This window comes from Peromyscus leucopus, chromosome 23 (genome assembly GCF_004664715.2).
Source record: "Peromyscus leucopus breed LL Stock chromosome 23, UCI_PerLeu_2.1, whole genome shotgun sequence".
Classification (NCBI taxonomy): Eukaryota; Metazoa; Chordata; class Mammalia; order Rodentia; family Cricetidae; genus Peromyscus; species Peromyscus leucopus.
Genome location: NC_051082.1, coordinates 28,175,734 through 28,189,597, shown reverse-complemented (window position 1 = coordinate 28,189,597; position 13,864 = coordinate 28,175,734). Strand labels below are relative to the sequence as shown.

General features: G+C 51.6%; 1 protein-coding gene across 1 annotated transcript in view; it reads left to right on the top strand.

Moving 5' to 3' along the window:
* Window positions 1-13,020, top strand: part of Col26a1 (collagen type XXVI alpha 1 chain) — a 150,449-nt gene extending 137,429 nt beyond the window's left edge. The window contains 7 exon segments of the mRNA XM_028894431.2: window positions 2,514-2,597; window positions 4,706-4,729; window positions 4,732-4,757; window positions 5,657-5,692; window positions 6,897-6,947; window positions 10,537-10,621; window positions 11,563-13,020. Coding sequence (XP_028750264.1) covers window positions 2,514-2,597; window positions 4,706-4,729; window positions 4,732-4,757; window positions 5,657-5,692; window positions 6,897-6,947; window positions 10,537-10,621; window positions 11,563-11,723 — 467 coding nt within the window. The 3' untranslated portion in view covers window positions 11,724-13,020.
* The last annotated feature ends 844 nt before the right edge of the window (window positions 13,021-13,864 follow it).

Here is a 13,864-nt window from a genome sequence, read left to right as displayed (position 1 = left end):
CTGTCTGTTGGAAAACTAGCTTTCCCCTAGGGACCCCCGGAGAGCTGAGAGTCCACCAGAGGTAGGGATCGGCCAGGAAATGAGGCTTGGTCCTGAGAAGGAGGGTCCCCTGAGAAAGTGGTGAGGGTCTCCAACCCTGCTCCTGGCCTCAAGGCTCAGCTCACCAGGCCTGCCACCTGCCACCTCCACCTGCAATCAACTCTATTAGCTGGCAAGGACACCCTACCAAAGCCACCCTGTCACATCTCCCTACAGATGTCTCCTCACTGTAAGACACTAACAGGTGTTTACTGAGCACAAAAAGTGACAAGTTAGACCTACTTGGTCTCTCAGGGACCGCAGTGTGGCTGTGAGCCATAGAACACACACACACACACACACACACACACACACACACACACACACACACTACCTGCTTTGTGAGGACACAGAGCATGGGGGTCAAGGATTCTGGGTCTAAGGGACGATGTGAGGGAGGGAGCCTGTCACTCAGAAAGAAGGAGCAATTTTGGTTAAGTGCCCTGACCCTAACCCCTAACCCTAACCCCAGGGTTATTTTAAAAAACTTGGAGGAGCTGTACATGGTACCACAAGCCTAAACCCCAGCTCTGAGGAAGCTGAGGCAGGAGAATCAATGCTAGCTTTAAGCCAGTCAGGAATACGTAGCAAACTCAAGGCTTGTCTGAGCTACACAGGGAAACCTTGTCTCAAAAAAAAAAAAAAAAAAAATCAGTGTATTTAAAAATAAAATTAGGGCTGGGGCACATAGCTCAGTGGTAGAGCACCTGCCTAGAATCGCCCAGTGAGGGTGGGGTGGGGGGTGAGCTGTAGTGGAGGGTGGGGGGCTAGTGGTAGAGCCCCTGCCTAGAATCCCCAGTGAGGGCTGGGGTGTGGCTCAGTGGTAGAGCACCTGCCTAGAATCCCCAGTGAGGGGCTGGGGTGTGGCTCAGTGGTAGAGCCCCTGCCTAGAATCCCCCAGTGAGGGCTGGGGTGCCTGGGCCCCTGCCCCCGGGGGCTGGGTGTGGCTCAGTGGTAGGCCCCTGCCTAGAATCCCCAGTGAGGGGCTGGGGTGTGGCTCAGTGGTAGAACCCTGCCTAGAATCCCCAGTGAGGGGCTGGGTGTCGTGTAGAGACTGCTAGAATCCCCAGTGAGGGCTGGGTGTGGCTCAGTGGTAGAGCACCTGCCTAGAATCCCCCAGTGAGGGCTGGGTGTGGCTCAGGTGCGTGGAGGGGGGGGTGGTAGAGCCCCTGCCTAGAAGTGGTAGAGCACCTACGTAGTATGCATGAGGCTTGGGGTTCAATCTCCAGTACCCTATAAATAAATAGATAGATAGATAGATAATAGATAGATAATAGATAATAAATGTATCAAAAGAAGAGTAAACTAAAGTAAATGTATTATACTTATTTATCTATCAGGAGGGGCATGCCATAGTTCACATGTAGAGGTCAGAAGACAACTTGTGGAAGTTGGTTTTCCTCTACCATTGGTCCTGGGGATCAAACTCTGGTCATCAGGCTTGGTGGCAAGTGCCTTTATCCTCTGAGCCATCTTGCCAACCCTCAAAATGAAATGTTGAAGAAGTGGATGGGAGATGATCTGACTGACAGCGTGGGTATGGAGTTCTTGTTAGCAGTTATAGAAATGGCGTAGGGGAGACCCCTGTTCAGCCCCCACACATAACACAAACCTGAGCACTGATAACTGTTCCTGAACCCAGGCCTCGGTTTCCACAGTTTCCATCCAGGCGGCCAAGCTAAGGCATCCACTCTGGATACTGAAGGACACGGTCACTGAGTGCTTGCAGTGAGACATGGATTTGTCCCCAAGGCAGGATGGGAGTCTAGGTGCATTCAGAGGGTGCCAGGTGGGACAGGGGCCGGTTCTGACTTCGTCTGTAGCCTGGGCTTCCTTGAAGAAATGCCCTTAGTTAGGGTAAAGGCAGATGGTGCTGAGGAGTGGGCAGTGATCTTAATGGCCACTAAAGTGTGCCCCTAAGCCATGAGGAGTCCAGCAGAGGATCCATCCTGATGCATGCGCACATGCGAGTGTGTGTATGTGTGTGTATGTGTTATGTATGTGTTTGTGCAGGTGTGTGCCTGTGTGTGTAAAGGCCGAAGGCTGACATCGAGTGTCTTCCACTGTTGCTTTTCATTATTTGAGACAGGATCTCCTACTAACCTGGGGTGTGCCCACTGGTGCCCAGCGACCCTGGTGCTTCCAGGCCCCAGTGTAGGGATTGCAGGGAGGTGCTCCCACTCTCAGCTGCAGTATGTAGGTGCTGGGGATTCAAACTCAGATCCTCAAGCTTGTGTAACAAGTACTCTAACCACTGATCCACCTCCCCACCCCTTACCCTCACTACTTCTGAGCAGGAAGTGCAGAGTGTCCATTTGCACACAGGGTGAGGGGCCAGGACTCGGCTCTGGGGAGCCCACTGGTCCCTCAGACTCGGCCTCCAGATGGGCCACCTCCACCCCAACTGATTACTGATCACGTGACTGTCTCTGCAGATGGAGACACCCAGCTGAACCCTGCTGTTGTTGACACAGTGCTGACTGGGGTCCCAGGTCCCCGAGGTCCTCCTGGTCCCCCTGGTGAGTGGATTCCTTCTTGGGCTTATCTGGAGCACAAAGGTCTTTTTTCCTACTTTATTTATTCATTTACTACTTATTTATTTATTATTCATTCATTCATTCATTTATTGACACAGAGTAACATGTAGCCCAGGCCGGCCTCCCATTTACTCATATAGCCAAGGATAACCCTTCGCCTTCTGGTCCTCCTGCCTCCAGCTCCCAGTTCTGGGGTAGCAGAAGTGCCCCCCAGCACCCCTGATTTATGCGGTGCTAGGAACCAACCCAGTCGAGTGCTCAGCCTAGCTTCACCCTTAGTCCTGAGCCCAGGGGTCTTGGGGGGACTGAAGGCCTGTTGGGCAGTCTATGGTTTCCAATTGACCTGAGGCCCTCACCCCCACCCTGACAACTGGACACATCTGCCCTGAATGAATCTACTAAGACAGACGTTTGAATGAAGTGGTCCCCGGCTGTCTTTGTGTGAACCACAATGTGAGGTGCACCAGGGTTCGTGCAAGCCCAGACTAGGGCAGCAGAGGGAGCTGAGGACCTTGGCGTGGGGTGTGGCACAGATGTGCAGTGAGCAGCGAAAACAAGATCCCTATGGGAGGAGAGAGACTGGGGATTTCCCATCCCTCCTAGGCCCTCTGTGTACACAGAGGCTCACAGGTCATGCCCCAAGGATTCCAAAAGCGAGCTGACACAATGCAGGTGGCTGCTGCCTCGCTGCTTTCCTCTGTTCTGGGACAGAGGCTGAGTGCACAAGGATCTGAGTTCCCTCCCCACACTTCTGGAAGAAATCAGTCGTGAGAGACAGATTTGGAAAGGAGATGAATGGGGTTCATAAAGAAGGTTGTGTTTGAGAGGTGAGGCAGCAGATTCGTGGGGTACTGAGGACTTCAGGTGCCACGCCACACCTCTGGCATGCTTGGGATGCAGGGGTGGTGTTTGTTTTATAACTGGACTGCAGCCTGGGGTGGCTACTCCTAAGAGTGGCCACATTGGCACACTCTGATGAGAGTTGTGTAAGTCTGTGCAGGGAAGGGGATTGAAAGTCTGGCCCTCTGGACATTCCCTGGGCTGTTGGGGGAAAACAGGCATGGAACCCATGATGGCCATGAGCAGGGACTGGCCCGCACCAAAGAGATATGAGGATAACGAAGGGGAGAAGGTCCTATGGGTTCTTCTTAGCCAGTGCCGCCTAAGAGAACCAGGAAAGAACAAGGGAGTTTGCTCAATTGACGGGAAGAAACAGCAACAGTGGAACTTTCCAGAAGGGGTGGGGTGAGGGTGAAGAGGGCCTGACTGGAGACTTGGGGGTGTTGCCATTTCTATCCAGTTGCTGTGACCAACACCATGGCCAAAAGCAGCTTAGGAGAGGACAAGGTCTGTTTCAGCTTATGGGTCACAGTCTGCCATTGAGGGAAGTCAGGGCGGGGACCTGAAGCTGCAACCGTGGGAGATTGCTGCTGGTCAGTTCACTCACAGACTCAAGCTTGTCCAGCCAGGGCCACCTGCCCGGTGGGGGGGGTGCCCACAGTGGGCCTAGCTCTCCTGTGTTAACTACCATCAAGACAGTCTCCTAGACACGCCCACACACTATTCTAATTTGGGCAATCCTTCAATCGGGGCGTCTCCTCTCAGATGATGCTAGACTGTCAAGTTAACAATTAAGTCTATCCAGAGTGGGGGCCATCAGAGACCCCAACAGAGTGCTTCTAAATGTGTGGTTTGGATGGGCATGGTGGGTGCTCATGGTAACCAAGGCAAAATGGATGGGGGATGTCAGAGGGGCTGGTTTTAGGTTTCCAAATTGGCAGGAGACTGACAGGCTGGGCTAGGACATTGTGCATTAGCTCCCTGCTCAGTCTTCAGGTCTCAGGATTGGGGTGACCATGTAGATTAGGAATGGGAAGGAGATGGGTAGATGAAGGTGGGCCTCTGAGATCTGAAGGGTAGGGGAGTCTTGAGAATCTGGGTCTTGATATTCATTCATCAAACTTTCATTTGCTACCAGTGGAGGAAGGCCCAGGGCAAGGTCAGGATGCTGGGAATGTCCCTGTTCAGATCTGATGGGGAGCAGTGAGCTTTTTCTGGCCTCGTGTGTTCATCAATGACTCTACCCACAGGTCCCCCAGGACCACATGGTCCCCCAGGCCTCCAGGAGCACCTGGATCCCAGGTAAGGACTCAGCCATTTCTAGGGTAGTATAGGGATAGTCTGGGGTGTCAATGTCCCAATGTGGTACCACTCCCATCTTTTTGATGAGCTGAGTCCCAGAGAGCTTAGATGTTGGTGGAAACCACATAGACATTCTCATCAGGTCACCCAGCGATTCCTGAACCCTTGTTTCTTCCCTGGGGATCACCTATTGGAGAGGAAGTAAGGTCCTAAGCCTGACTGGGCAGTCCCAAACTCTAGGATTGTTCTGCCTCTCCAGCCATGTGGTCCATCAGTTTAGAGAGAGGGAGTGCAAGTACTGATGCCCTGATCTAGGGACAAGGCTGAGAGTGAAAGGATAATGGATGTGAGACTAGGTGAGGTGTCTGGGTCTTATTGTGGACCTCTGTGAAGGTTTATGCCATATAGATGGAACTGATTGAGTTGGGAGTAATTTCTCATGCTATTGTTTGCATTTCTAGAAGGTCATTCTGGTTCACTGTGTGAGGGTGGGAGCTAGGGTCCCCATTTGGTAAAAGGTTAAGCAGTGCTTTGTGAGCAGCTGGAAACAGCTGCATATGTAAGCCCTGGGTTCAGCACATATAAACTCTGGATTGGCACATATAAGACCATCCTCCTGCCTCAGTCACTTGTAGGTTTTTCTGCCCAAGTGCAGAGTCACCTGTTTCCCCCCTCTGCATGATACCCATGCTTGGAATTGCTTCACTGTACAAGAGATTAGATCAAAGGCTTACCCAAGGCTCAGTTGGTCAGACTTCTGCTATGGGTGGAGTTGCAGACCCAGTCAGGTTCCAAGTTTAAACTTCCAGCTTCCTCTTCTGCTGAGACCCAGCACAGGTGGAGTCAGAGGCAGAAAGCATCAAAGGCAGGAGAGCCCCACTGGCCTTTTTCTTTTCCAGGGACTTGTGGATGAGCGGGTTGTGGCAAGGCCATCTGTAAGTATGAGCTGACCCAGTGGGCTGGGCACTGGGAAATTGGGAGCCATGTCTGTGTGCAGTCCTATAGTGTCCCCAAACATAGGCTTGTCTATTCCAACTAGGAGAGGGATTAGAGGGCAGGAACCAGGTACAGCCTCAAGTTGAGGCTTGTCCTGGGAAGGTCTAGTCACAGCTTACCTGGGTTAATATACCAAGTTGTCTAGGATTTTATATTAACACTTTGAGGCCTAGGGCTAAAAAGATTACTAATTTGTATGACCAGGAAGGTGTCTTTGGTTCTTTGGACCTTCTAGAATCTGGTGCTCAGACAGCTGGCTTCCATAATTCTTCTCCGACACAAGAATTTATAGGTCTCAGCTCCAGTCTACAAGACCAAAGAAGCTGATACTTCATGTTCAAGCCTCATATCAGCATCAGGAGGTAGAGGATGGATCTCTGCTGAATACCTACTGTGTGCTGATACAGTGGGGGAGTAGCCTTCATCGTGTATTTAAGTCTCGCTATCACCTACCCAGACTATGCTTTATTATACTGATTAATTGGAACTGGCAGCTAAGGCTCAGAGAGATTAAATAATTTCCCCCCAAATCACACAGCTATACAATAGTAGAGCTGGAATTTTGAACTCAGGAGTGTCAGCCTCCAAAGCTTGCCTCCTCCTGTGCCTCTGTCTAGTGAAAAATGGCAGCAACAGCTTTGACAACACTTCTAGAATCAAGGATAGCTTAAGCTCCTGTTCAGTATTAATCTACTCCATCCCCTTAATAGCAACGAGATAGGTATTATTATTAATCACCTTTTAGAAGTGAGCGATGGAGTCACAGAGAGGATAAGCAACCCTCTAGAAGTCACAAAGCAGTCATTGGCCATGTATATGCTATGCTACGTGGTTAGCCTTACTGTCCTCCATTTTAGAGACAGAGAAACAGAGCTCAGAGATGAAGGCAATTTAATAAACACTCAGAAGAGCTGACGCATGAGATCCCCAGGTTCCAAGCCTGAGTACCCCATTTCAGAAGCAGTTCTTAAGGTGATCCTACACACCTCTCTATAAAGGGCTGCACAAGCGATGTCCTGGTGTATACCTCTCTCTCTCTTGTCTCACCCCAGACCATCTGTCTTCAGTCTCTGCATGTCCCTATGGGTGGAGAGGTGCCCTTGCATTGCACCCAGTATCTTGACCATAAGACTTGCTTCCTAGGGTGAGTCCAGTGTGAAGGAAGGAGAAGAGGACAAAGCCACCACTGCAGAGGTAACTATGCCTGTTAGAGTGTCCCACCAGCCAGCTCCCAAATAACCATTCAAAGACTTATTAATTATAAATGCTTGGCCAATAGCTTAGGCTTGTTACTAACTAGCTCTTACAACTTAAATTAACTAATATTTTTTTATCTATGCTCTACCACATGGTGGTACCTTTTTCAGCACGATGTGTTCATCTTTCTTCTCCCCGTGTCTCCTCACAACTCCACTCTTCTTCATCCCTGCATTCTCTCAGTCTTCTCTCCTGCCTAACCTCTTCCTGCCTAGCTATTGGCCAGTTGGCTCTTTATTAAACCAATGACAGCAGCACATCTTCACAGTGTACAAAAGGATTATTCCACAACATCATGTACTAGAGGTAAAAGCTGGGAACCCCAAGGCCAGCCCTGAGATGGGTACTGGCTGCTGAGGATAGAGTCCCTCTTTGTCCTCGGGTAGTTCTCAGCTCGATGAGGTGACAGTGTGAATACTCTTGCAACTGTGAGCCTGCCACAGCTGGAGCCACTGACCCTGGGAGCTGGAATGGGAGGAGCATTCTCAGGAGTGGCTGGTAGGGGACCACAACCCTGCAGAAAAGACACTGCCCTTTATCAAGCGTCAAGTTACAAAGAGCAGCCACCACACCAACGAGGTGGATGTGGGCTGGCGGATGTGAGTCACAACAGGTAGAGAGAGGGGCTTCACTTCAAATCCTGATGAGGGAGGATGGAACAAGAAGAGACTGGAGGTTGAGGAAAAGGAACCAGGGTGTTGGGGTCCTCAGGGGAGGCTGTAAACAGCAGGGCTGGGAGTGTGGCTCCGTTGGGAGAGTATTTGCCCAGCGTGCATGAAGTTCAAGGTTGTCCTCAGCCAGCATGGGGGACCTGAGACCTTGGGAGGTGGGGGTAGAGTGAGGTGGGGTGGGGTGGGGATCAAAACACAAAAAAATGGCAGCAAAAATAGGCTGGGGCCAAGCAGTGGTGGCTCACGCCTCTAATCCCAGCACTCAGGAGGCAGAGGCAGGTGGATCTCTGTGGGTTCAAGGCCAGCCTGGTCTACAGAGTGAGTTCCAGGACAGGCACCAAAACTACACAGAGAAACCCTGTCTTGAAAAACTAACAACAAACAAACAAACAAACAAAAAAGGCTGGGAACAGAAGTGACCATTGAGGGCTTCCTGTGTGTGCTAGGAGAGTGAGCTGGGAGATTGGGAGCAGGGTAGAGGAGGCCTGGGCTGCTGCAGGAGTGAGGTGGTGCCAGGGTATGGGAGAGGGGGAGGAGCTTTGGGAAATGCTTGCTGTTCTTAAGGAAAAGATGATCCTGATGCTCAGGACGCTGAGACAGAAAGAACACAGGTTCAAGGCTAGCCTGGGCTACATAATGAGACCCTGTCTAAAAAACAAGAATGAAACAAAGCACCTAAGGAAGGGAAGGAAAAGGGAAATCAGATGAGAGAGGAAAAGATAGAAAAATAGGAGAGGGAGAGAGGTGAGGGGAAGGACAGGGAGAAAAGGAAGGGAAAGGAAAAGAGAAGGGAAGAAAGGGAAAGAGAGAAGAAGAGAGGAAAGGGGAAGAGCTTGTCTAGGTCTCTGACAGAGAGACTCTGAAGACCCGCTCCCCGCCCACAGCCCCTTCCCCTTCCCCCCAGAGGCATGGACCCTGCACACAGCTGCCTTCTCTCTCCTACTGAAGACTTCATTCTTACCACCTAGTAAACTCTTTTTGACCCCGCTTGACTCTGAGTGGAATAGCAGATCCGCCATGTTCCACAGGCAGACACACATCCGCCCTGACTCCAGCTCAGGGGTGACAGCCTTGTCCCTTGGCCACCTGGCTTGCCTTTGCCTTGGTGTCCATCTTCTCAAAGGTCAGCAGCTCACCTTAGTGCGGTCAGGGTATCTCCTCACACGGAGCCGCATGGAATGAAGGTTCTGGAAATGTGCCTGGCATTAGCTCCTACCAGCACTCTGGGGAGGTTTGGCCATCTCGAGCCTTTTTCTGGCTCGGCTCAGCCTAGTCCACAAAGATGACTTGGCCAACGCTCTCAGGTGGACAGTCCAGGCAGTTACAGATCGCTTTCTCTACCTGCAGGCCCTGAGTTGAGTGCTCTGGCCTCTTGGTGTTTTCTGGAAGGTGGGTGTCCTAGTCAGAGTTAGTTCTGTTGCTGTGATAAATACTGTGACCCAAGCGACTTGGGGTTCATTTGGATTTCAGGGTGCAGTCCATCATTGGGGAAGCCAAAGCTTGTAAGAGCTCTTCGTATATTCCAAGTTAAAAACAACCCAATACTGTGTCCAATGTTTGCAACTGTTTTCTTCCATTTTACGAGTGAGTCTGTATTCTAATAGCATCCCTCATTGTGGAAAAAAAAAAAAACTCATCTAAGGCACTAGATTGTCCTTGTTCGGGGCTGGAGAGATGGCTCAGAGGTTAAGAGCACTGCTTGTTCTTCCAAAGGTCCTGAGTTCAATTCCCAGCAACCACATGATGGCTCACAACCATCTGTAGCGAGATCTGGTGCCCTCTTCTGGCCTGCAGGGGTGTGTGCAGACAGAACACTGTATACATAATAAATAAATAAATAAAAAAAAAAAAAAAAAAAAAAAAAGATTGTCCTTGTTCTCAGTCATTGTTTGTATTTCAAGTGCTACATCAAAGAAACCATCACCTAATCCATGGTCAAAATTACTGTCACCTACATTTGCTTCTAAAGGCTTTATGGTTTGGGCTCTTACATTTAAGTGCACGACCTTTCTGAGATCATCTTTTGTGTGGGGAAGTAGGGGTCTGTTTGAGTTTGAGCTGTGTCTCTCAGGAACGTGATGAATCAGGGCTGGAGAGATGGCTCAGCGGTTAATGCATGCTGTTCATCTCAGTTTGCTTTCTTTTGCAAACTGCAATAAACACCATGACCCAAAGCCACATGGAGAGGAAAGGGTTATTTCAGCTTACGGGTTACAGTGCATTATCAGGCAGAAACTCAAGGCAGAGACTCAAGGCAGGAACCTAGAGGCAGAAACTGAAGCAGAAACCGTGGAGGAATGCTGCTTACTGGCTTTCTGATACAATCCAGGGCCACCTGCCTAGGGGATGGCACCACCCACAGTGGGCTCTGCCCTTCCATATCAATCATTAATCAAGAAAATGCCCCATGGACTGGCCTACAAGCCAATCTGATGGGGGCATTGTCTCAATTGAGATTACTCTTTTCAGATAACTCTATCTTGTGTCAATTGACAAATAAACAAACAAAATCATCATAGGGCATGCTGGGAAGGAGCCCTTAGGAAACCACGGCAGGAGAAAAACTTAGGCGTGAGCCCATCAGGTCTCGGGCTGAAGCCCCGGTCAGCACGGTCCATGCTGGGTAACTACGGGGATGCTGACTGACTGGGTTTTGAGCTGCTTGTTGGTGAGTCCTGTTGGGAGCACCAGCCTGGTACACAGCCAGTGGTCAGCTCTGATGGCTGTCTGTAGTGGTGTGGACATTGCCGAAGAGGCAGGGCTGTGAGGGATGTCCACTGTGTCTGCATAGCCTCTGTGCCTGTCCTCACACCAGTCTGACTGAAACTCTGAACTTGGCTTTTCATCCACACCAGGGTGAGGGTGTGCAGCAGCTTCGAGAGGCCTTGAAGATCCTGGCAGAGAGAGTTCTCATCCTGGAACACATGATTGGGGTCCACGGTGAGTAGCAACCAGGCCTCCCACTTTTCCGTGACCTACTGCCCTCGTGGGGGCTGCCAAAGCTGTGTGGTCCCCTGCTTCAGGGACTCCACCATGGAATTGTCCGATGGCCCACACTAAACCCCTCTGAATCTGTCCCTCATCTGCTCAAGGACATTCAATGTCAAAGCCCCCCTCCCTGGCTTCACAGGGGACGACCAGCCACACCCAGACAAGCCAGGCTGCCTCCCACCTCTATGCCTTGCTCAGGCCAGTCCCTCTACCTGCTGCCCACATCAGAATGTGCTCCTTGGTGAAGCTATCCTGAGCCCTCCTCTTTGAGTTTATCGTCCTTGTCCTCATGGAGTTTTCCCTGTGTCTTCCTGAGACACTGGGGATTCCTTTTATAAGCTGGGGGTGGCTGGTGCCTCTGCGGAATCTGGAGCTCATGCCTCTTGGTATTGGTTAAAGAATGAGTGGGCAGGTGCATAGATAAGTAGTGAATGGAGGAACGAACAAATGGAGGGTGACTTGGTGGGAGAATGAATGGGAGGAGGGGTAAGTAGGTGAATGGATGAAGAAGGGGATGAATGAACAGGTGAATGAGTAGGTGGATGAAAGAATGCACTAGTGGGTGAACAAATGAATGGGAAAATGGATGAATGGAAAAATGAATGAATGGTGGCATGACTCCATGGGTGAATGAATGGAAAAGATGAATGAAGAGGGAAAACTGAATGGGGAACTGTATGTGTGAATGGGTAAGCAAATTAATAGGTGAATGAATGTGTGTGCTGCTGAATGAATAAGTGAGTGCATTAGCAAATGAGTGAATGTGTTCGTGAATGAATGCGGGACAGAGCCTGCTTGCCTCCTCGCACTGGACACGCCCAGGCTCTGGGAGCAGAGGCCATTGGGTACACTGAGGCTGTCTTGAGCAAACCCTTCTGTCCTCCTTCCAGATCCCCTGGCCTCCCCTGAGGGAGGCTCTGGGCAGGACGCAGCCCTGAGAGCCAACCTCAAGATGAAGCGGGGAGGCCCTCAACCGGATGGCATCCTGGCTGCCCTGCTGGGCCCTGACCCTGCACAAAAGAGCGCGGACCAGGCTGGCGATGGGAAGTAAGAACAAGCCCGGCCCTGGGGCTCAACCGCTGCTGCATCCTGAAGATGCCCCGTGCGGGACTGGGCATCAGGCAGGGACGATCGTGAAAGACATTGGGAGCCTGGGGTCCTTGGGGACAGATGGTGCCTCCAAGGGGCAAAGCCCCATGCAGATTAGCACCCCGACAGAGTCCTTCTTTTGCCCCTGTCCCCCACCTCCCACTCCCGGCTGGAGACGGGGTCTGGGTGGGTTGGATGGCAGGTAGGAGAATAACCAGAGTTCTGGATGGCTGCGCCCCTGCTCCATGAGGGGCCAGGGCCAGCTAAGGTGATTTCCCTATATTGTCTCATTTAACCCTTAAAAGGTAGGTCTGTGATCCCCACTCAGCCTGGGGACCGAGGTGTGGAGAGTACACATGACCCAGATCCTGGATATCAGTGGGGGCGGGGTGGGGGGCGCGGGTGGTGTTTTAACCCAGGCCTCGCTGTTGCTGAAGCCATGACGTACAACTCTTGCTAGTTTCTCCTCTCCATGAGGTGTGTAGCCCAGAGGGCTCCTGAGGCAGCCGGGCTGCTGGGAGGCGGGGCTGCCTGAGAAGATACAGGGGTGCTACAGGGCTTTGGACCTGCCTCGCTTCCTCTGGTCACTCCCTAGGGTTGGGGACAGGGAGACAGCTTCCAGAGTGGACTTGGGGACTAGGAGGTAGGGTCTTTGGGGGTGAGAGGAGCAGAGGGCAATGCTCCCTACTGTCTCCCAGTCTTGCTGAGCCCACTGGCCCCCACTTGTCTTCCCCCATGGAGAAGGAGGGAGCATTTGGTGGGACTGTCCACCCAGGAGAGGACCTACAGCCTCTGTTACCCCAAGTCTTTTATGGATATCTCCAGAGCCTTCTGCTTTGGTGGGACAGTGCAAGTCTGCGTCCCCTCAATGGAGAATCAAACTGCCCGTGTCCTCAGCTTGCTAGAGGCCATGCCCCCACACCTTGGGGCTGGGGTCCTGGCAGGTTGCTCAGCAGAGCTGGTGCACAGCTCTGAAGGCCTCTCTGACTGGTGCTTGGCCTCTTATGACCCTCCTACCCTGGTGCTCTTCTCCCCGGGCCACGACCCTTACACTCAGAGCAGAAAGGGCTGGCACCACCCTCGGGTATGTCTCCTCGCTTGGCAGTAGCAAGCATCCCTGAAGCTCTTGGTGCTGATGCAAGGTTGTAACCTTGTCCCCCTGGGCCCTGTTGGCTATTCCTGGGCTATTCTCTGTCTCTACCAAGACGTGATCTGAGACCTGTGATGTTATTTCAAATAAAGGTGCTCTCCCCACTCTGGCCCTCCTGTGACTTGGCAGCTGTGGGGGAGGCTGGACTGCACCCGGCTTATTCATGCCAGCGAACTGATGAACGACTGTGGCCAGCTTCGGGGTGACTTTAAGGTTCCCGAGGCAGAGGAACCCAAGAAAGCAGCTAGAATAGGGAAGGAAGGTACCCCTCAGAGTGGCGGCTTGCAGTAGGTGAGGTGGCTTGGTAGTATAAGCGCTTGCCATCAATCCTGACGACTTGAGTGCCATCCCCAGGACCCACATGGCAGGAGAGAACTGACTCCTGCACGTTGTCCTCTGACCTCAGCATGCGCACCCCTGCACACAAATGAATAAATGCATCAGTCTTTTAAGACGGGGCTGGAGGGATGGCTCAGCAGGTAAGAAGGCCTCCTGTTCTTGCAAGAAGATCCAAGGTCCATGTGTGGCACCGATGTTGAACCACCCATAACCATTTGAAACTCCAGCTCCAGGGTATTGAATGCCCTCTTCTGGCCTCTGCAGTTAGCCACACACATGTGCACATACAAACACTCAGACACACACGTGTACACATAATAAAAAAGTAAATATTTTTTAAAAGAAGAAGTGGCCTACTCTTTCCAGCAAGGCTGAATTTGAACTAGGCTGGGGCTCCAGCCCTGCAAAGCAGAGGGTTGTGGTTTTGTTTATTTTGGGGGACAGGATCTCACTATGAAGGCCTGGCTGATGGAGTCTCACTATGTAGACCAGACTGGCTTTGAACTCACAGATTTCCGCCTGCCTCTTCATAGCATGCACCACCACGCCGGAGTACAAGGCAGACTGCTAAATCGAGGGACACCAGGATGCATGGCTTGGTGGGGAGGGGTATG